The sequence below is a fragment of the Oncorhynchus gorbuscha genome, linkage group LG18, assembly GCF_021184085.1.
Source record: "Oncorhynchus gorbuscha isolate QuinsamMale2020 ecotype Even-year linkage group LG18, OgorEven_v1.0, whole genome shotgun sequence".
NCBI classification, from domain to species: Eukaryota; Metazoa; Chordata; class Actinopteri; order Salmoniformes; family Salmonidae; genus Oncorhynchus; species Oncorhynchus gorbuscha.
The window spans coordinates 47,714,022-47,736,695 of record NC_060190.1 but is presented as its reverse complement, the minus strand read 5'-3'; the positions used below and the strand labels follow the sequence as shown (position 1 = coordinate 47,736,695).

Here is a 22,674-nt window from a genome sequence, read left to right as displayed (position 1 = left end):
AATTCCTGCTCGTGTCTGCCGAGCATGGCTCCTTGGATCTCGACGGCAGTGTAACGAGCGTCTGAAGTCGCTGGGTCCATTCCTTGGTCGGTTCCTTCTGTCATGCAGGTGAAAGAGGACCCAAAAGCGACTTGGCGAAAACAGAGTCTTTAATCCAGTAAAGTAAATACAAACAAAAACACAACTTTCACTCGAAATGACGAGGACAAACTGGAGACTCGATCTTGAACAGCAGGTGAACAGCAGGTTGCCTCGGGAAGGCACTTGAACCAGACAGACTCAGACACCTGCTCACCACGCAGCATCTGAGGAAAACACGACACGACAGGGCGATACACAAACACAGCACGGTGAATTCTAGACAAGGAACCGACAGGACAGGAACGGAACACAAAGGAAGAAATAGGGACTCTAATCAGGGGAAAGGATCGGGAACAGGTGTGGGAAGACTAAATGATTGATTAGGGGAATAGGAACAGCTGGGAGCAGGAACGGAACGATAGAGAGAAGAGAGAGCGAGAGAGTGAGAGAGGGAGGGGGAGAGAGAGGGATAGAAAGAGGGAAAGAACCTAATAAGACCAGCAGAGGGAAACGAATAGAATGGGAAGCACAGGGACAAGACAAGATAATAAATGACAAAACATGACAGTGCATGTTATGAGTGTGTTGGAGTGTTAGTGTGCGTGAGTGTGTAGAGTCCTTTGAGTGTGCTTAGAGACACTGAAGACCTTGAAGCTCTCGACATGTGCTAGACCCCCCCCCCCCCATTTCCTGTAGTCCACAATCAGCTTCTTGGTCTTACTGACATTGAGAGAGATGTTGTTGTCCGGGCACCACACTGCCAGGTCACTGACCTCCTCCCTGTAGGCTGTCTCATCGTCACCGGTGATCAGGCCTACACCGTTGTGTCATCGGCAAACTTGACGATGGTGTTGGAGTTGTGCGTGGCCATGCAGTCGCGGGTAAACAGGGAGTGCAGGAAGGGACTAAGCACACACCCCTGTGGAGCCGCCATGTTGAGGGTCAGCGTAGCGGAGGTGATGTTGCCTACCATCACCATCTGGAGACGGCCCGACAGTAAGTCCAGGATCCAGTTGCAGTGGGAGGGGTCCAGTCACAGGGTCCTAAGCTTGGTGTTGATCTTGGAGGGAACAATTGTGTTGAATGCTGAGCTGTAGTCAGTGAACAGCATTTTCACATAGGTATTCCTCTTATCTAGGTGGGTGAGGTCAGTGTGGAGTGCAATTGAGATTGCATCATCTACAGCTCTGTTGGAGCGGTATGCAAATTGGACTTGGTCTAGGGTGTCTGGGATGATGGTGGTGATGTGTACCATAACCTTCCTTTTAAAGCACCTCATGATTGCAGATGTGAGTGCTACAGGGCGTTAGTCATTGTGGCATGAAGCTTTAGAGTTCTTAGGAACAGGAATGATGATAGTCAGACTGGGACAAAGAGAGGTTGAACATTTCTGTGAATATGCCTGCCAGCTGATCTGCACATGCTCTGAGAATGCTCCCTGGAATATCGTCTGGCCCGAGGCCTTGCGAATGTTGACCTGATTAAAGGCCTTACTCACGTCGCCCTCGGAGAGTGAGATCACCCAGTCCTCTGGGTCGGTGTGGCCCGCAAGCACGGTACATGTTGTTATTGTCAAAGCGTGTATAAAATGCATTGAGTTCGTCTGGAATAGAGACATAGTTGGGCAGATCACGGATGTGTCTTCCTCTGCAATCCGTAATAGACTGTAGCCCTTGCCACATGCAGCGGGCATCAGAGCGTATGGTGTGTGATTCTACCTTATTCCTATATTGGTATTTTGCTCATTTTATGACTCTGCTGAGGGCTACTTGTACTTGTTCCTGTCCTCGGCCTTAGCTTCAGGGTTGTCTGAGATAGCCTTGTGTGTGGTAGCCCTGTCCTTTAGTTTAGTGCCAATTTTTGTGTTAATGCAGGGCTTTTGATTGGGGAAGCAGAGAACCTTCACTGTGGGGACAATATCAGCGATGCATTTCCTTATGAAGCTGGTGTTGGAGGTGGTTAGCCCGTCTATGTTATCGGTGGAGTATCAGAACATAATCTCCCCTGGCAAAGCAGTCCTGTAGCATAATCTCTGATTATGATGACCATTTATCAACAGAGTGAGTCATGGTTACTGCTTCTGCTTGTTAACAGGAAGCAGGAATATGGACTCATGATCTGATTTGCTGATTGGTGGATGAGGGAGGATCTTGTTTGCTTGCTTGTGGGTAGAGCAACAGTGGTCTAGGACTTTATTGCCAATAGTGGTGAAAGAGACGTGTTGATGGAAGTTGGGCATCACATGTCTTAATGATGCAAAATTAAAATTGCCGGTGACAAGAAAGGCAGCCTCTGGATGTAAGTTTTCCTGCTCGTTTATAGCCTCGTACAGTTTGTTAAGTGTCAGCTTGTTATATATCTTGTCCTGAGGTGGAATGTATACAGCAGTCACGATAACAACTGAAAACTCCCTCGGGAGGTAGAAGGTTTTGGCTTTTGACCATCAGATATTCCAAGACAGGTGAACAATGAGTAGAGACTACCACTACCACACTACCAGCACACCATGAGTTGTTGATGAGGAGGAAAACCCCTCCCCCTTTCGATTTCCCTTACTCCATTGTCCTGTCAGCTCGGCGAATAGAGAGTCCATTGAGTTGGATAGCCATGGGGAGTATCTTGTCCGAAAGACATGTTTCAAAAAAGCAGAGAATATTGCAGTTAATCGTGTCCCATTGGTAGCAAATCTGAGTTCTGAGGTCATCCATATTATGATCAAGTGGCTGTACATTGGCCAATAGACTAGAGGGAAGAGGTGGTCAGTTTCCCCTTTTGCCTTAATCTCGCCAGGTCTCCCCCTCTCTTGCCTCTAACGCAGGCGTTTCCTCTTGATACCCCGAAAATTGGGTTGCAATTACAGAAAGAGCCCAGGGCAGAGGAGTCTAAATTGAAGCCGGAATTGGGGTAAGTAACTGCCAATCTGATGTTAAAAAGTGATCATCGGTTACAAGAAATGATAGGGGATACATTTTGTGAAGGTAAAGTAAAGGAAACACCAAAGTAGATAAGTTGGGTCGGAACTCGCAAAACAGCAGCCATCCAGTACGGCACCATCTTATTATTATTACAGTATTACAATACGCTAGGTACGCTCTAGTAAGTGTCATTCATCAGAAGCGGTGACCTTTAGCGGTGACGTGCGAAGCCTGAGTGAAGCGAGTGACCGGGTTCATGGTCTTTGTTTGAAATGCTTATGTTATGTAATCAGCCTTTTTCAGACAGAGCAACAGCTGGGACGCCATCCGGATCACAACCGGAATGTCATGAAAATGATGTTTCCGGTCGTCAGTGTGTGTGTTTGTGTGTGTCAGAATGTTTCGTACAATACTCCAGGTGTAGACAGAGGAGTCTTAAATTCAACTTGGCACACCTATCCAATACGTTCATCTTACATATGAAGTGTCACCGCCAACTCTAGTGCAACACATCAAAATATTGCTCTTTAGTATTATACAGTGCCTTCGGAAAGTATTCAGACCCCTTGACTTTTTCCACATTTTGAAACGTTACAGCCTTTTTCAAAAAAAGGTTTTTATTTTTATCCTCAGCAATCTACACACAATACCCCATAACAACAAAGTGAAAACAGGTTTTTAGAAATGTTTTCAAATGTATTAAACATTTTAAACAGAAATGTCTTATTTACATAATTATTCAGACCCTTTGCTATGCGATTCGAAATTGAGCTCAGGTGCATCTTGTTTCCATTGATCATCCATGAGATGTTTCTACAACTTGATTGGAGTCCACCTGTGATCAATTCAATTGATTGGACATGATTTGGAAAGGCATACACCTGTTTATATAAGGTCCCACAGTTGACAGTGCACGTCAGAGCAAAAACCAAGCCATGAGGTAGAAAAAAAATGTCCGTAGAGCTCTGAGACAGGATTGTGTCAAGACACAGATCTGGGGAAGGGTACCAAAACAATTCTGTAGCATTGAAGGTTTCCAAGAACACAGTGGCCTCCATCATTTTTAAATGGAAGACGTTTGCAACCACCAAGACTCTTCATGGATCTGGCCGCCTGGTCAAGCTAAGGTGACCAAGAACTCCTCAGTAAAAGGCACATGAAAGCCTGTTTGGAGTTTACCAAAAGGCACCTAAAGACTCTCAGACCATGAGAAACAAGATTCTCTGGTCTGATGAAACCAAGATTGAACCATTTGGCCTGAATGTCAAGTGTCACCTGGCACCATACCTACAGTGAAGCATGGCGGTGGCAGCATCTTTTCTGTGGGGGTGTTTTTCAGCGGCAGGGACTGGGAGACTAGTCAGGATCGAGGTAAAGATGAACTGAGAAAGTACAGAGATCCTCGATGAAAACCTGCGCCAGAGGGCTCAGGACCTCAGATTGGGGCGAAAGTTCACATTTCAACAGGACAATCTCCCTAAGCACACAGCCAAGACAATGCAGGAGTGGCTTCGGGACAAGTCTCTGAATGTCCAAGAGTGGCCCAGCCAGAGCTCGAACCTGATCAAACATCTCTGAAGAAACCTGAAAAAAGCTGTGCAGCAATGCTCCCCATCCAACCTGACAGAGCTTAAGAGGATCTGCAGAGAAGAATGAGAGAAACTCCCCAAATACAGGTGTGCCGAGCTAGTAGCGTCATACCCAAGATGACTCGAGGCTGTAATCGCTGCCAAAGGTGCTTGAACAGGGTACTGAGTAAACGGTATGAATACTTATGTAAATGTAATTCCATATTTTTTATTTTCATAAATTAGCAAAGATTTTCTACAAAAGTTTTTTTCTTTGTCATTATGGGGTATTGTGTGTATATTGAGGGGGCAAAAACTATTTTATACATTTTAGAATAAGGCTGTAACATGACAAAATGTGGAAAAAATCAAGGGGTCTTTCTATATACTTTCTGTATATGTGGTGTTTGTACACTCGGTGTACGAAACATATTGAGTTGCACCCCCCTTTGCCCTCAGAACAGCCTCGATTCATGAGGGCAGGGACTATACAAGGTGTTGAAAGCATTCCACCAGGCCCATGTTGACTCCAATGCTTCCCACAGTTGTGTCAAGTTGGTCTGATGTCCCTTGTGTCAGTCTTGATACACATGGGAAACTGGTTAGTGTGAAAAACCAAGCAACGTTGCATTTCTTGACACACTCAAATTGGTGCACCTGGCACATACTAACATACCCCATTCAAAGGCACTTAAATCTTTGTCTTGCCAGTTCACCCTAAAGTGTCACACCCTGATCTGTTTCACCTGTCTTTGTGCTTGACTCCACCCCCTCCTCAGGTGTCACCCATCTGCCACTTATCCCCTTTGTATTTATACCAGGGTTCTCTGTTTGTCTGTTGCCAGTTCGTCTTGTCAGGTCTTACCAGCCTGTCGTTCTGTTTCCTAGTTTTTCCCAGTGCTGACCATTTACCTGCCCTGACCCCGGGCCTGCCTGTCGCCTGTACCTACCTGACTCTGACCTGAATACAAACCTCTGCCTGTCCTCAACCTGCCCTTTGCCCCGTGTTTATAATACATGATCTGAGAACTGTACTATCCACCTCCTGTGTCTGTATCTGGGTCATATCCTGAGTCGTGATATAAAGAAAATGAAAAAGTCCAGGCCCTGATCATAAACAGAGGGCATTATTTGGTGTGTATTAGGAAAGTGTGTCAGAATGTGGTGAAGCAGTGAACACAACATACTGAGTATTGCTTCATCTTGACAATCCATCCAGACAGCTAAACCAGGACAACTCCCCTGGTTCCATCTAACTCACAGCAGAGGCTTTCACATTGATGAGAACAGCGAGAGAGTGCCAGCACAACCACACTTTATCACCATCATTTCCTTTTTAGTTACTCTGTATCAGGTTTAGTTTTACATTTACCGGAAGTGATGAGCTCATACAAGCGCACACACACGTAATGGGCAATAAGTCTGAGTTTATGTGCTGCAGTAGTTTAGGAGTCGGAGAGATGCTAAATTCACTGGGAGGGCTCTGTGCGTTTCAAAGCACGTTTTGAAAAACATTTCCATAACATACTCAGTCTTTCTCACTTTGTGTTTATAAACAGATCACTAATTTTTGAGCCGAGGGAAGAGAGGATGGAGAGGAGAGAGAAAATATTGTGTGTGTGATTAACAAAATGAGTGAGCAATTAGGTTGCTTGAGCAAGTTCGAGGAAAAGTCAGTGGCCTGGATAAGTACAAGTACTGCATAAAAATATCACCGGCATTCAATTGAATTGCCAAGAATTTCTTTCAATTGTGACCTATTAAACTGTTAATAGGGGAGACTGGGGTTGGTTGTCAAATGGGTTGGTTTTCAAAGTGCTTATTACTCCCAATCTAGAGGGTTATGTTTAATAATTTTAAGATTAAAATGTGTGAATTATTTGAAAGAACTCATCCACCTGCTCAGTTCCTGTCAGCGTGACAAAATAATGACATGAGTGGAATTTGTGTTTTTCATAGGATAGTATAAACATACACAGTGCCTTCCCAAAGTATTCAGACCCCTTGACTTTTTCCAAGTTTTGTTATACTACAGCCTTATTCTGAAATTGATTAAATTGTTTATTTTCCTCATCAATCTACACACTATACCCCATAATGACAAAGCAAAAACAAGTTTTTAGAAACTTTGAAAAACATAAATATTAAATTTACATAAGTATTCAGACCCTTTACTCAATACTTTGTTGAAGCACCTTTTACAGCCTCGAGTCTGCAGCGATTACAGCCTCGTGTCTTCTTGGGTATGACGCTACTTGCTCGGTATACTTGTATTTGGTGAGTTTCTCCCATTCTTCTCTGCAGATACTGTTAAGCTCTGTCAGGTTGGATGGGGAGCGTTGCTGCATAACTATTTTCAGGTCTCTCCAGAGATGTTAGATCAGGTTTAAGTCCGAGTTCTTGGCTGTGCCACTCAAGGACATTCAGAGACTTGTCGCGAAGCCACTCCTGCATTGTCTTGGCTGTGTGCTTAGGGTGGTTGTCCTGTTGAAAGGTGAACTTTCGCCCAATCTGAGGTCCTGAGCCCTCTGGCACAGGTTTTCATCAAGGATCTCTATTGTACTTCGCTCCATTCATCTTTCCCCCGATCCTGACTAGTCTACCAGTCTCTGCTGCTGAAAAACATGCCCATAGCATGATTCTGCCATACCGTAGGTATGGTGCCAGGTCTCCATATGTGACGCTTGGCATTCAGGCCAAAGAGTTGTCTGAGAGTCTTTAGGTGCCTTTTGGCACACTCCAAGCGGGCTGTCATGTGCCTTTTACAGAGGAGTGGCTTCCGTCTGGCCACTCTACCATAAAGGCCTAATCGGTGGAGTGCTGCAGAGACGGTTGTCATTCTGGAAGGTTCTCCCATCTCCACAGAGGACTTATAGAGCTCTCTAAGAGTGACCAGTGAGTTCTTGCTCATGTCCCTGACGTCTTGCTAGACAAGAGTCTTGGTGGTTCCAAACGTTTTCCACTTCCAATGATGGAGGCCACTCTGTTCTTGGGGACCTTCACTGCTGCAGAGATTTTTGGGGTAAACTTCCCCAGATTTGTACTTTGACACAATACTGTCTTGGAGCTCTACAGACAATTCCTTCAACCTTATGGCTTGGTTTTTGCTCTGACATGCACTGTCAACTGTGGGACTTCATACAGACAGGTGTGTGCCTTTCCAAATCATGTCCAATCAATTGAATTTACCACAGGTGGACTCCAATCAAGATGTAGAAACATCTCAAGGATGATCAGTGGAAACAGGATATACAGTTGAAGTCAGAAGTTTACATACACTTAGGTTGGAATCATTAAAACTCGCTTTTCAACCACTTCATAAATTTCTTGTTAACAAACTATAGTTTTGGCAAGTCGAGTTAGGACATCTACTTTGTGCATGATAAAAGTGATTTTTCCAACAACTGTTTACAGACAGATTATTTCACTTATAATTCACTGTATCATCCAGTGGGTCAGAAGTTTACATACACTAAGTTGACTGTGCTTTTAAACAGCTTGGAAAATTCCAGAAAATTATGTCATGGCTTTAGAAGCTTCTGATAGGCTATATGACACCATTTGAGTCAATTGGAGGTGTACCTGTGGATGTGTTTCAAGGCCTACCTTCAAACTCAGTGCCTCTTTGCTTGACATCATGGGAAAATCAAAAGATATCAGCCAAGACCTCAGAAAAAAAATTGTAAACCTCCACAGGTCTGGTTCATCCTTGGGAGCAATTTCCAAATGCCTGAAGGTACCTCGTTCATCTGTACAAACAACAGTATGTAAATATAAACACCATGGTACCACGCAGCCGTCATACCGCTCAGGAAGGAGACGCGTTCTGTCTCCTAGAGATGAACGACTTTGGTGCAAAAAGTGCAAATCAATCCCAGAACAACAGCAAAGGACCTTGTGAAGATGCTGGAAGGAAACAGGTACAAAGGTATCTATATCCACAGTAAAACGAGTCCTATATCGACATAACCTGAAAGGAAGAAGCCACTGCTCCAAAACCGCCATATTAAAGACAGACTACGTTTTGCAACTGCACATGGGGACGAAGATCGTACTTTTTTGGAAAATGTCCTCTGGTCTGATGAAACAAAAATAGAACTGTATGACCATAATGACCATTGTTATGTTTGAAGGAAAACGGGGGGGGGGGGGACTTGCAAGCCGAAGAACACCATCCCAATCGTGAAGCACGGGGGTGGCAGCATCATGTTGTGGGGGTGCTTTGCTGCAGGAGGGACTGGTGCACTTCACAAAATAGATGGCATCGTGAGGGAGGAAAATTACGTGGATATATTGATGCAACATCTCAAGACATCAGTCAGGAAGTTAAAGCTTGGTCGCAAATGGGTCTTCCAAATGGACAATGACCCCAAGCATGCTTCCAAAGTTGTGTAAAAATGGCTTAAGGACATCAAAGTCAAGGTATTGGAGTGGCCATCACAAAGCCCTGACCTCAATCCTATAGAAAATGTGTGGGCAGAACTGCAAAGCATGTGCGAGCAATGAGGCCTACAAACCTGTTTCAGTTACACCAGCTCTGTCAGGAGGAATGTGCCAAAATTCACCCAACTTATTGTGGGAAGCTTGTGGAAGGCTACCCGAAACGTTTGACCCAAGTGAAACAATTTAAAGGCAATGCTGCCAAATACTAATTGAGTGTATGTAAACTTCTGACCCACTGGGAATGTGATGAAAGAAATAAAAGCTCAAAATAAATCCTTCTCTCTACTATTATTCTGACATTTCACATTATTAAAATAATGTAGTGATCCTAACTGACCTAAGACCGGGTGTTTTTACTAGGAATAAATGTCAGGAATTGTGAAAAACTGAGTTTAAATGTATTTGCCTAAGGTGTATGTAAACTTCCGACTTCAACTGTATGTGCCTTCAGGCCACTACTCTACTACCACATATCTACAATTCAAAATCCATGTGTACGTGTATGTAGAGTGCATGTCTTATCATGTTTATGTGCCTGTGCCTGTGTGTGTGTCTCTTCACAGTCCCCGTTCTATGTTTAAATCTGTTTTTTAAATCTGATTCTACTGCTTGCATCAGTACCTTGATGTGGAATAGAGTTCTATGTAGCCATGCCTCTATGTAGTAATGTGTGTCTCGCATAGTCTGTTCTGGACTTTGGAATTGTGAAGAGACGTCTGGTTGATGTTGATGCCTGGCCGACGTAAGGCATTAAGCTCTCTAATAGATCAGTGTTATCTTGGTGGTGCAGAAGTGGATCGTATCAGTCAGAAGTCAGATTGTAACAGCGATGTAGAATATAGAATGTAGATATTCTAAGTACATCTGTGTGACGTCTTGACAATTAGCAAACGATGTCTGAAACTGCATCTTCCAGATGCATCATGTATACGTCCGTTGGGCAGAGGAATCTGTGCCATCTGGGTTTGTTGCCTCTCTCTCATTTCTTCTGTCTCACACCCACACATTTCTTTCTATCACACCCACATGGATACGCACACATTTCTTCAAACTGCCATATGTCGTTCTCAAGGCATTAAATGCTGAATTTTGTTAGGAATATCCTTCCATCAAAAGGCTTCCTAAGACTGTATATTATATTGCTTTACTTCCTGTTATAAAAGGAAAAAGCAACAAGCAAACATTGTGACAACCAACCCCGTACTTTGCAACAAACATTGTGACAACCAACCCCGTACTTTGCAACAAACATTGTGACAACCAACCCCGTACTTTGCAACAAACATTGTGACAACCAACCCCGTACTTTGCAAAAACATTGTGACAACCAACCCCGTACTTTGCAACAAACATTGTGACAACCAACCCCGTACTTTGCAACAAACATTGTGACAACCAACCCCGTACTTTGTGACAACCAACCCCACAATGGGGCTGGTTGTCAAAAGTGGACAGAGTGTGTTTGATGGCTTATAACTCCATGTTGGAATACTATATGAGAATAAAGACGGTCCCCAATTCAACCCAATACCTTTCATTCGTTGAAAAGGGTCTTGTAAGATATACTGGTGCTGAGAACTACACATGAGAGTAAAATGTGTGACAAGCAACACTGGTCTCCCCTACAGATTTTTCCATGATGTAAGGAGGGGACTTGATTTCGCCTTATAAGCTGATGACAAAGAGAGAAAATGCAGTGACATCACTGGGCATTCCCCCCCTATTTATGCACACAAATGATTGCATCTCTGACACTGAGGTCACTGACAGACAACAGCTGCTGAACAATGTTCACATTAACACACTGACAGTCACATTACAGATGAACTGGGAGAAGGGTGGGGGGATAAAGAGAGAGAGGATGAGAGAGTGAGGGAGAGACAGAGAGAATGGGAAAGAGAGCGAGGGAGAGAGCGAGAGAGTGAGAGAGAGAGAGAGAGAGAGAGAGAGAGAGAGAGAGAGAGAGAGAGAGAGAGAGAGAGAGAGAGAGAGAGAGAGAGAGAGAGAGAAAGAAAGAGAGAGAGAGAGAGAGGTAGAGAGAGAGAGAGAGAGAGAGAGAGAGAGAGAGAGAGAGAGAGAGAGAGAGAGAGAGAGAGAGAGAGAGAGAGAGAGGGAGAGGGAGAGGGAGAGAGAGAGAGAGAGAGAGAGAGAGAGAGAGAGAGAGAGAGAGAGAGAGAGAGAGAGAGAGGAGATAGAGTCTTGAGATGACTAACAAACACCAGGGGGTTGGGAAGGGAATAGAGGTCAAGGATCAACAGGAAGACACAGAGGAATAGAAAACTACAAGTACGAGGAGAGTGTCCTAAGAGTGGAGGATGGAAAGACAGAGGAGAGAGAGAGTAGGGTAAAAAAAAGGGTAGAAGGGGGGAAAGAAAGCTACAAGAAGAGACAACACTCAGCCATGTCAATAACACACACACAAAATCAGAACCAGGCTTACCACGGGACAGAGAGCGAGAGCTCGGAGGGTGGAGGATAAGGAGACCCATCCCCTCTCTCTCTCTCTCTCTCTCTCTCTCTCTCTCTCTCTCTCTCTCTCTCTCTCTCTCTCTCTCTCAGAGTATACACACTATAATACCATGGTGATGGTGACCTCACTCAGACAGGGTTATTTTAAAACGCCAGGCAGGCAGCGTTAATTATCACTGTCACATTAGCACGAGCATTTTCTCACTGTCTGACAGGCTTTATGATAGTTACAGTAGAGAAAAATCGGAGCTCATCCAAGAGGAATGGTGGTTGAATACACTGGGATCTCCATCATGGCCTAGAGATGATGCTGTCCTCCTATATTAACTATTAAATTAGTATATTACGACTCCCTCACGACACAATGCTTGCTAGAGTTATCCCTCTATAGTGTGCGCATAAGTTTACAGTGCCTTTGGAATTATTCAGACCCCTTGAATCTTTACACATTTTGCTACCTTACAGCCTTATTCTAAAATTGATTTTTTTTTTATCCCCCTCTTCAATCTACACACAACACCCCATAATGTCACCGCAAAAACAGGTTTTTAGACATTTTACCAAATGTATCAAATATAAATAACTAAAATATATAAATATAAATAACTAAAATAATATATATACATACATTTTCAGACCCTTTACTCAGTACTTTGTTGAAGCACCTTGGGCAGCGATTACAGCCTCAAGTCTTCTTGGGTATGTCTCTACAAGCTTGTCACACCTGTAATTGGGGAGTTTCTCCCATTCTTCTCTGCAGATCCTCTCAAGTTCTGTCAGGTTGGATGGGGAGCGTTGCTGCACCTTGTAAATAAGGTATTCCTGTTTTTTATTTTTTTTAATGCATTTGCTAAAATGTCTAAAAACCTGTTTGGCTTTGTTATTATGGGGTATTGTGTGTTGATTGCTGAGGATTTTATTTATTTAATCCATTTATATTAAGGCTGTAACATATATATTTTTTGTTTTAAGTCAAGGCGTCTGAATACTTTCCGAAGCCACTAGACGTCCAGTCCCTGTCCAAATGTCTGTCTGTGTGTGTATTTACACACACCTTCGATTTGCAGTGTCTCTGTCTCTGCAGCATGGACAGACCTGCTCTTTAATCATCCCGTCCCCCACACACACACACTGGGCAATAAGCTCTCTAATAGATCAGTGTTATCTTGGTGGTGCAGAGGTGGATCGTCCCAGTCAGAAGTCAGATTACAACAGCCTGATGTTCTTTACTGCACTACGGCACAGAGCACTTGTTCATATGGCACTTCCCTGCACTTTGATGAATACAACTGTGTCAGTGGTCAAAAGTAATGCACTATATAGGGGATAGGGTGCCATTTGGGATGCAGACCACTTATTTTACAACATATCACTACCACAATCTAGCCTGTACTGTGAAAGAGACAATTCACCGTCTGTCTGCCGTCTGTCTGTGTTCTCATCATGTGGCTTCCATTACTCTGGATCTATCTCTCCACATGACTAGCTTAATGCTTTTGATGGCTCATAAACCAAGAGAGATGGCCTTATGATGAGAGCAAAGACAAATCGCCCTCTACACTGACAAATCGCCACTGACAAATCGCCCTCTACACTGACAAATCGCCCTCTACACTGACAAATCGCCCTCTACACTGACAAATCACCCTCTACACTGACAAATCGCCCTCTACACTGACGCTAACTGACACTGGACCAAATGTACTATTGTACGTCTACTCATCTGGCCCAGTGTGAGAATAATTTGATTTCAAATCAAATTCATTTATAAAGCCCTTCTTACATCAGCTGATGTCACAAAGTGCTGTACAGAAACCCAATGCTGGTGTAGAAACCAGCCTAAATGTCACGAATCCCGCCGAAGATGGTGCCTCTTCCTGTTCGGGCGGCGCTCGGCGGTCGCCGTCGCCGGCCTATTAGCTGCCATCGATTCCCTTTCCGTTTGTTTCTGTTTATTGGGTTTAATTGGGTACACCTGTTTTGAGTTAGTGTTGTTTGTAGGCTATTTAAGGGCACTAGGCCCGCTGGGTATTGTGCGGGCTTGTTCTCTGTTATTTTGGTGTTGGTGTATTAGTGTTCTCATTCTCATCTCATTATTTTCCAGACAGTTTTAGTCCTGTGTATTTTGGACGGGTGGTTTCATGCGCCCTAGTGTTGGCATGTCCATGTCTCCGCTGTCGTTGGAATAAACAGATTCACATACGATATTACCTGCTCTCTGCGTTTGACTCCTCCACCGCACCATTTATTGAAGTCGTAACACTAAAACCCCAAACAGCAAGCAATGCAGGGGCAGAAGCACGGTGGCTAGGAAAATCGAATCAAAGTTTATTTGACATGTGTACGGAATACAACAGATGCCTACTTACAGGCTCTAACCAATAGTGCAAAAAAGGTATTAGGTGAACAATAGGTAAGTAAAGAAATAAAACAACAGTAAAAAGACAGGCTATATACAGTAGCGAGGCTATGAAAGTAGCGAGGCTACATACAGACAACGGTTAGTCAGGCTGATTGAGGTAGTATGTACATATAGATATGGTTAAAGTGACTATGCATATATGATGAACAGAGAGTAGCAGTAGCGTAAAAGAGGGGGTTGGCAGGTGGGGGTGGCGGGACACAATGCAGATAGCACGGTTAGCCAATGTGCGGAAGCACTGGTTGGTCCTCCCAATTGAGGTAGTATGTACATGAATGTATAGTTAAAGTGACTATGCATATATGATAAACAGAGAGTAGCAGCAGCGTAAAAAGAGGGGTTGGGGGGAGGCACACAATGCAAATAGTCTGGGTAGCCATTTGATTACCTGTTCAGGAGTCTGGCTTGGGGGTAAAAGCTGTTCAGAAGCCTTTTTGTCCTAGACTTGGCACTCCGGTACCACTTGCCATGCGGGAGTAGAGAGAACAGTCTTTGACAATTTCTAGGGCCTTCCTCTGACACCGCCTGGTGTAGAGGTCCTGGATGGCAGGCAGCTTAGACCCAAATTAAATCAAATTTTAGAAGCTGTTTTTCAGTCTCTCTGTCCCCGCTTTGATGCACCTGTACTGACCTCGCCTTCTGAATGATAGTGGGGTGAACAGGCAGTGGCTCGGGTGGTTGTTGTCTTTGATGATCTTTTTGGCCTTCCTGTGACATTGGATGGTGTAGGTGTCCTGGAGGGCAGCTAGTTTGCCCCCGGTGATGCGCTGTGCAGACCTCACTACCCTCTGGAGAGCCTTACGATTATGGGCGGAGCGGTTTCCGTACCAGGCGGTGTGAGTGTTTTTGGTGACAAGCCAAATTTCTTCAGCCTCCTGAGGTTGAAGAGGCGCTGCTGCGCCTTCTTCACCACACTGTCTGTATGGGTGGACCATTTCAGTTTGTTTGTGATGTGTACCCAGAGGAACTTAAAACTTGCCACCCTCTCCATTACTGTCCCGTCGGTGTGGACCCAGTGATGTACTGGGCCTTACACACCACCCTCTGTAGTGCCTTGCGGTCGGAGGCCGAGCAATTGCCGTACCAGGCAGTGATGCAACCAGTCAGGATGCTCTCGATGTTGCAGCTTTAGAACCTTTTGAGCATCTGAGGACCCATGCCAAATCTTTTTAGTTTCCTGAGGGGGAATAGGCTTTGTCGTGTCCTCTTCACGACTGTCTTGGTGTGTTTGGACCATTCTAGCTTGTTGTTGATGTGGACACCAAGGAACCTGAAGCTCTCAACCTGCTCCACTACAGCCCCGTCGATGAGAAGGGGGGCGTGCTCTGTCCTCCTTTTTCTGTAGCCCACAATCATCTCCTAAGTCTTGGTTACGTTGAGGGATAGGTTCTTATTCTGGCACCACTCTGACCTCCTCCCTATAGGCTGTCTCGTCGTTTTCGGGGATCAGGCCTACCACTGTTGTGTCATCTGCAACTTAATGATGGTGTTGGAGTCGTGCCTGGCCATGCTGTTGTGGGGGAACAGGGAGGACAGGAGGGGACTGCGCATGCACCCCTGGGGAGCTCCAGTTTTGAGAATCAGCATGGCAGATGTGTTGCTACCTACCCTCACCACCTGGGAGCGGCCCGTCAGGAAGTCCCCGATCCAGTTGCAGAGGGAGGTATTAAGTTCCAGGATCCTTAGCTTAGTGATGAGCTTTGAGGGTACTATGGTGTTGAATGCTGAGCTGTAGTCAATGAATAGCATTCTCACATAAGTGTTCCTTTTGTCCAGGTGGGAAAGGGCAGTGTGGCGTACAATAGATATTGCATCATCTGTGGATCTGTTTGGGCGGGATGCAAATTGGAGTGGGTCTAGGGTTTCTGGGATAATGGTGTTGATGTGAGCCATTACCAACCTTTCAAAGCACTTCATGGCTACGGACGTGAGTGCTACGGTTCTGTAGTAATTTAGGCAGGTTGCCTTTGTGTTTTTGGGCACAGGGACTATGGTGGTCTGCTTGAAACATGTTGGTATTACAGACCCAATCAGGGACATGTTGAAAATGTCAGTGAAGACACCTGCCTGTTGGTCAGCACATGCCCGGAGCACACGTCCTTGTAATCTGTCTGGCCCCGCAGCCTTTCCCCCCTCGTCACTCTACACGCAATACCCCATAAAGACAAAGCAAAAACAGGTTTTTAGACACTTTTGCAAATGTATACAAACATTAACACTGAAATATTACATTTACATAAGGATTCAGACCCTTTATTCAGTACTTTGTTGAAGCACCTTTGGCAGCAATTACACCCTCAAGCCTTCTTGGATATGACGCTACAAGCTTGGCACACCTGTATTTTAGGTGTTTCTCCCACTCTTTTCTGCAGATACTCTCAAACTCTGTTACTGTAGCTTGGATGCTGCACATTTATTTTCAGGTCTCTCCAGAGATGTTCGATCGGGTTCAAGTCCGGGCTCTAGCTAGTTCACTCAAGGACATTCAGAGACTTGTCCCGAAACCACTCCTGCGGAAGGTGAACCTTTGCCCCAGTCTGAGGTCCTGAGCCCTCTGGCACAGATTTTCATCAAGGATCTCTCTGTACTTCGCTCTGTTCATCTTTCCCTCAATCCTGACTAGTCTCACAGTCCCTGCTGCTGAAAAACATCCCCACAGCATGATGGTGCCACCACCATGCATCACCGTAGGGATGGTACCAGGTTTCCTCCAGACGTGACACTTGGCATTCAAGCCAAAGAGTTCAATCTTGGTTTCATCAGACCAGAGAATCTTGTTTCTTATGGTCTTTGAGTCTTTTGGTGCCTTTTAGCAAACTCCAAGCGAGCTGTCATGTGCCTTTTATTGAGGAGTGGCTTCTGTCTGGCCACTCTACCATAAAGGCCTGATTGGTGGAGTGCTGCAGAGATGGTTGTCCTTCCAGAAGGTTCTACAATCTCCACACAGGAACTCTGGAGCTCGTCAAAGTGGTCACCTCCCTGACCAAGGCCCTTTTCCACCGGTTGCTCAGTTTGGCTGGGCGGCCAGCTCTAGGAAGGGTCTTGATGGTTCCAAACCTCTTCCATATAAAAATGATAGAGCCTACTGTGTTCTTGGGGACCTTCAATTCTGCAGACATTTTTTGGTAACCTTTCCCCAGATCTGTGCCTTCACATATTCCTGTCTCAGAACTCCATGGACAATTCCTTCAACCTCATGACTTGGTTTTTTCACTGACATGCACTGTCAACTGTGGGACCTTATATAGACAGGTGTGTGCCTTTCCAAATCACGTCCAAACAATTGAATTTACCACAGGTGGACTCCAATCAAGTTGTCGAAACATTTCAAGGATGATCAATGGAAACAGGATGCACCTGAGCTCAATTTCAAATCTCATAGGAAAAGGTTTGAATTCTTATGTAAATATATATATATATTTTTATACATTTGCAAACATTTCTAAAAACCTGTTTTTACATTGTCATTATGGGGTATTGTGTGTAAATTGATGAGGAAAATGTGTATTTAATCCATTTTAGAATAAGGGAAAGGGGGGATAATAAGGCTGTAATGTAACAAAATATGGAAAAAGTGAAGGTGTCTGAATACTTTCCGAATGCACTGCAGATCATCTCTATACTGACATGTTAAAAGGTTAACACGCACACCCCAAATAGGTTGTTAGAGCGGCAGTCTGTGTGCATGCATGTATGCATGTGTGTGTATGTGTGTGTTGGTTTTTATTTGAGGATGTGTGCAGGAAGGATGGAAGACTAGACGGATGTAATCCTCAGTCAGCCAGGCAGCAGATCTGCCTCGAGCCTGAGCACCTTTATATTTAGCCAGCGGTAAATTAGGAAATGAATCAAAACAGCACTGGCAGAGAGAGAGATTATCTCTACACTGTATAAACACACTTAGACATGTACACACACACACAGCCGTGGTTACAAGAGTAATAACATTTGCCTGGTTACTGTATTAGAAATGAATGTGTCTGCTTTGGCAGGGAGGGAGCTGTGTGACATCTTTAACTCATGGAGACGAGAGCTCTCCTGTACGGCTCCTTTGCCAGGGCAGGATCCCAGCACTGCTATATGGTGCCAAAGGCAGAGCTTTGATGACATGAGAGGACCTCTAGTCAAAAAGAGGAGAGAGTATCACACCGGTCAAAGCTCTATGTTCTATTTAAACTCCAGTAAAGTCCACAGCATACTAATAGACCACAGTGGTCAGCAACCTATTATGTTATTTGCCCCAATAACCAACTGTTTGACGGAAAGATATATGTGCCTCAGAACTGGACGGTTGCCACACCACAGAACCTGTAGCCCCAAAGTTAGAGCACATAAGCATTTGTCTATCCACCAGTCATCAGCTCTGGGCTTCTGTGGACAGTCAGAAAATAATGAACATAACATTTCTTCACCACAGGGGGGGGGGTTACGTTTTTTGGGGTGAAGGAATGTAGGCAGAGAGACTCTGTGACTCAAGCGTTTCCATGATCCAATGATCCGAGAACAGCACATTCCGAGACACTGCAGAGTTCCAGATGCGAGCATATCGCTGACTCTGTGTGTGTCTGTTTAGACCCTCCATCACTGAGCAGAGTCACAGCATCTATGTAAGTGTTCCATCCCTGATCAGAGTCACAGCATCTATGTAAACGCTCCATCCCTGATCAGAGTCACAGCATCTATGTAAACACTCCATCCCTGATCAGAGTCACAGCATCTATGTAAACGTTCCATCCCTGATCAGAGTCACAGCATCTATGTAAACGTTCCATCCCTGATCAGAGTCACAGCATCTATGTAAACACTCCATCCCTGATCAGAGTCACAGCATCTATGTAAGTGTTCCATCCCTAATCAGAGTCACAGCATCTATGTAAACACTCCATCCCTGATCAGAGTCACAGCATCTATGTAAACACTCCATCCCTGATCAGAGTCACAGCATCTATGTAAACACTCCATCACTGAGCAGAGTCACAGCATCTATGTAAGTGTTCCATCCCTGATCAGAGTCACAGCATCTATGTAAACACTCCATCCCTGATCAGAGTCACAGCATCTATGTAAACACTCCATCCCTGATCAGAGTCACAGCATCTATGTAAACACTCCATCACTGAGCAGAGTCACAGCATCTATGTAAGTGTTCCATCCCTGATCAGAGTCACAGCATCTATGTAAACGTTCCATCCCTGATCAGAGTCACAGCATCTATGTAAACGTTCCATCCCTGATCAGAGTCACAGCATCTATGTAAACGTTCCATCCCTGATCAGAGTCACAGCATCTATGTAAACGCTCCATCCCTGATCAGAGTCACAGCATCTATGTAAACGCTCCATCCCTGATCAGAGTCACAGCATCTATGTAAACACTCCATCCCTGATCAGAGTCACAGCATCTATGTAAACACTCCATCCCTGATCAGAGTCACAGCATCTATGTAAACGCTCCATCCCTGATCAGAGTCACAGCATCTATGTAAACGTTCCATCACTGAGCAGAGTCACAGCATCTATGTAAACGTTCCATCCCTGATCAGAGTCACAGGGCTCTATTTTCGACTGTCTTTAAGGCAGCGCTAGTGTCAAACGATTTGCAATTTCGACTTGTACATTTTCCATCCCTTGCACCATGGTTAGAAAGGTGTCAGTGACTTTAGGTAGTCTGTTTAGGAACATCTAGTCATTTACTAAAAAGACTGGTTATTGGTTTTATTTATAATTTTGTTTAGAAAAATGCATTTTTCACTTTCCTCTGTTGGACCTAACTGTCAAATCGCGGGAATTTGTCAACGGTGCTGAATCCACTTGTAGGCTATTTGACTTTAGTTTGTTTACCTTTCACGTGGCAAACTCACTGCTAGCCATATCAACGGCAATGGTAGACTATAGCGATATACATTTGGGGGCAGTGAGTGAACATTCCCCATTTCTCTTTATATTGTATCCTTTTCCAGCTCCTGTGAAAAGTTTGGATGTGGCTTAAACCCTCCATGTACCTCGTCTTAATATTATATATCCTACTGCTACGATTGTATAGGTTTATCTAGCCAGATAGCTAGCATAGTAGCTAGATAGCTAACACCACAGATGAAAGGATTAGTTATCCTACTCTTTCCTAACAAGCTATCTGCTTAGCTAGTTTGCTTATTGCATGCATGTCCGGGCATGTACACAAGCCTCATTATTAGTGAATTAACTAAACTAATATTTGTAAAAGGAGATCCATTTCTGAATACTGCACTTTTCTGTTGGAGAATGAGATGGCTTTCTGCTGCTTATTCTCCCAGCTAGATATTCCTCTGCATTCTGCAGTGTTTGTGACTCAGGCGATGAGTGGCGGCTGGCACAACAGCAGCCTTGCTGTGTAGATGGACTATAGGCAAAACCTATAGAGAATGGCTGATAAGACTCGAAGTGGCCAAAATCGGCCCGGGATATTATCTCGGCCGATTATTGGTCGTTCTCTACTTAAAACTTGTTTATTAATCAAAACCCAGACCTTTCACACCACCACACCAATCATCCCCACTGTGAAAATAACAAAAATATTTCTGACACACCCTCGGATCCTATAGCTCTATCGCTAGATAGATAGTTAGGTTTGTTAAAATAGAGCCCACAGTGTATATGTAAACCCTACAAAAAAAGGGGGGGGTGGTCAATGCAAATAGTCAGGGTAGACATTTGGTTAACTATTCAGCAGGTTTATGGCTTGGGGGTAGAAGCTGTTAACGAGCCTTTTGGACCTAGACTTGGCACTCCGGTACCGCTTGCCGTGCGGTAGCAGAAAGAACAGTCTATGACTAGGGTGGCTGGAGTCTTTGACAATTATTTAGGGCCTTCCTCTGACACCGCCTGGTATAGAGGTCCTGGATGGCAGGAAGCTTGGCCCCAGTAATGTACTGGGCCGTACGCACTACCCTCTGTAGCGCCTTGCGGTCGGAGGCCGAGCAGTTGCCATACCAGGCGGTGATGCAACCAGTCAGGATGCTCTCGATGGTGCAGCTGTAGAACTTTTTGAGGATCTGGGGACCCATGCCAAATTTGATTGGTCTCCTGAGGGGGAATAGGCGTTGTCGTAACCTCTTCACAACTGTCTTGGTGTGTTTGGACCATGATAGTTTGTGGGTGATGTGGACACCAAGAAACTTGAAGCCAATAAACTTAAACCCAATAAGCAAACTTTATATATAACCTAACTGATATTCTCTCTAACACTATGTCTAAAATGATATATTTTCACACACTGCACAGCTCACAGCATGCGACTAGCACTTTGTCTCCTGCAAACACCAGAGTAGAGCAAACACATCCAGGACCCAAATGTGTTTAATTTAATTTCCTTTGGAGGAATTGGAGTCTGAGCAAAGAGCAAAACATCACTATCAATTCTCCTCTACTGTCTCTGCCCGTAGAGAGAGCAGGAGAGAAGAGTACAAAGGAATGAGGAGCCAAGAGTAAGAAGAACAGACAGACTGATACAAAAGAGAATGAAAGTGTAGGAGAAAGATGGAGAGAATTGCCCTCAAAAAGTAAGTGAAGTCATAAGAAGAGCGGTATTCAGATTCCATTGGGTTCAGGGGGGAGGTTATGCTCAGAGTTGGTGAGTAAAGTTGAGGCTGTAAGAGGCCCCAGTCAGTAGCAGTGCATCAGTAAAAGTGACACACACCATCTCTGTCTCAATATCTGATCACAGAACAAAAGCATGGGACATTGGAGAAGAGTAAGCTACACTTAATGGTGCCCCTTTACTAGTGTTACCTCGCCTGAAAACAGATTGAATATCAACCAACAAACGATTGAGCTCTGCTGATTCTCTTGCATCATCTGATCTCACTTTCATCACTTTGATCTCCTGCCGTCCATCTCGGAGGGAAAAACACAGACTTCACGACTGCACAGACCACCTGACGTATAACTGGGGAAGCGAACTAAACTCCCATCTCATCTGAGACCAGTAAAGTGAAGAGAAGTAGCTAGGTCAAAATGATGGACATAGTGTAGAGATGTACCAACCTCGGACACGGGCATAGCAGCAGCCACACATGGCCAGCACTTTTCGGAACAAGTGTTGACATCCGCACCCCCGCTGATGGTGACCCTCCTTCATGCTGATTCACTACCGCTTGTCCCGAAAAGTCCAGGGACGGGCATGGCACAGGACACAACACACTCACCCACAAATACACAAACGCATTCCTGTGGTAATCCCCGGAAGATATCAGTATTTTTTCAAATCTGACAATAGGAAAAGAAAGCTTGTTCCACTCTCTGTTAAGTCACGAAGCAGCAGGAGGATATCCAAAGACGAGATGTGTAAAAGTGAAAGAGGGAGAGAGAGAGAGAGACGTGGAGAAACAATATGCTTTCCACGACTCACTTGAGCTCTCTCTGTGGTTAGATAGTGGGCTAACATTCTGTATGAGAGAGAGAGAGAGAGAGAGAGAGAGAGAGAGAGAGAGAGAGAGAGAGAGAGAGAGAGAGAGAGAGAGAGAGAGAGAGAGAGAGAGAGAGAGAGAGAGAGAGAAATATAAGGAGAGAGGGAGGCAGGAAGAGGAGATGGGATGGAGCGAGGGAAGGAAGGTGGAGTCTACAGCTCTGCTCGCTGGCTATTCCAGCATGTAGTTCCCTCCTCCCCTTGTTTTTTCCTCTTTTTTATCCTTCCCATTCTCCCTCACCACACCATACAGGTTTCATTCTCATTCACCCAGGGTCTGCTTCTCTCACTCAGACATTACCTTGGCAGCCCTGCCTCACTCTTCTCTTCCTAT

The 22,674-nt window shown here is 44.7% G+C and overlaps 1 protein-coding gene across 2 annotated transcripts in view; it reads right to left on the bottom strand.

Annotated features, from left to right (window-relative positions):
* LOC124003401 (rho guanine nucleotide exchange factor 25-like) overlaps nt 1-22,330 on the bottom strand; it is a 67,168-nt gene extending 44,838 nt beyond the window's left edge. Inside the window, exon 1 of one of the 2 annotated variants that reach the window (XM_046311631.1) lies at nt 21,920-22,330. In XM_046311631.1, the coding sequence (XP_046167587.1) occupies nt 21,920-22,013 (94 nt within the window). In that variant the 5' untranslated portion in view covers nt 22,014-22,330. The remainder of the gene's footprint in view (nt 1-21,919) is intronic. The other variant, XM_046311630.1, reaches the window with a different exon arrangement.
* Nucleotides 22,331-22,674: the final 344 nt, after the last annotated feature.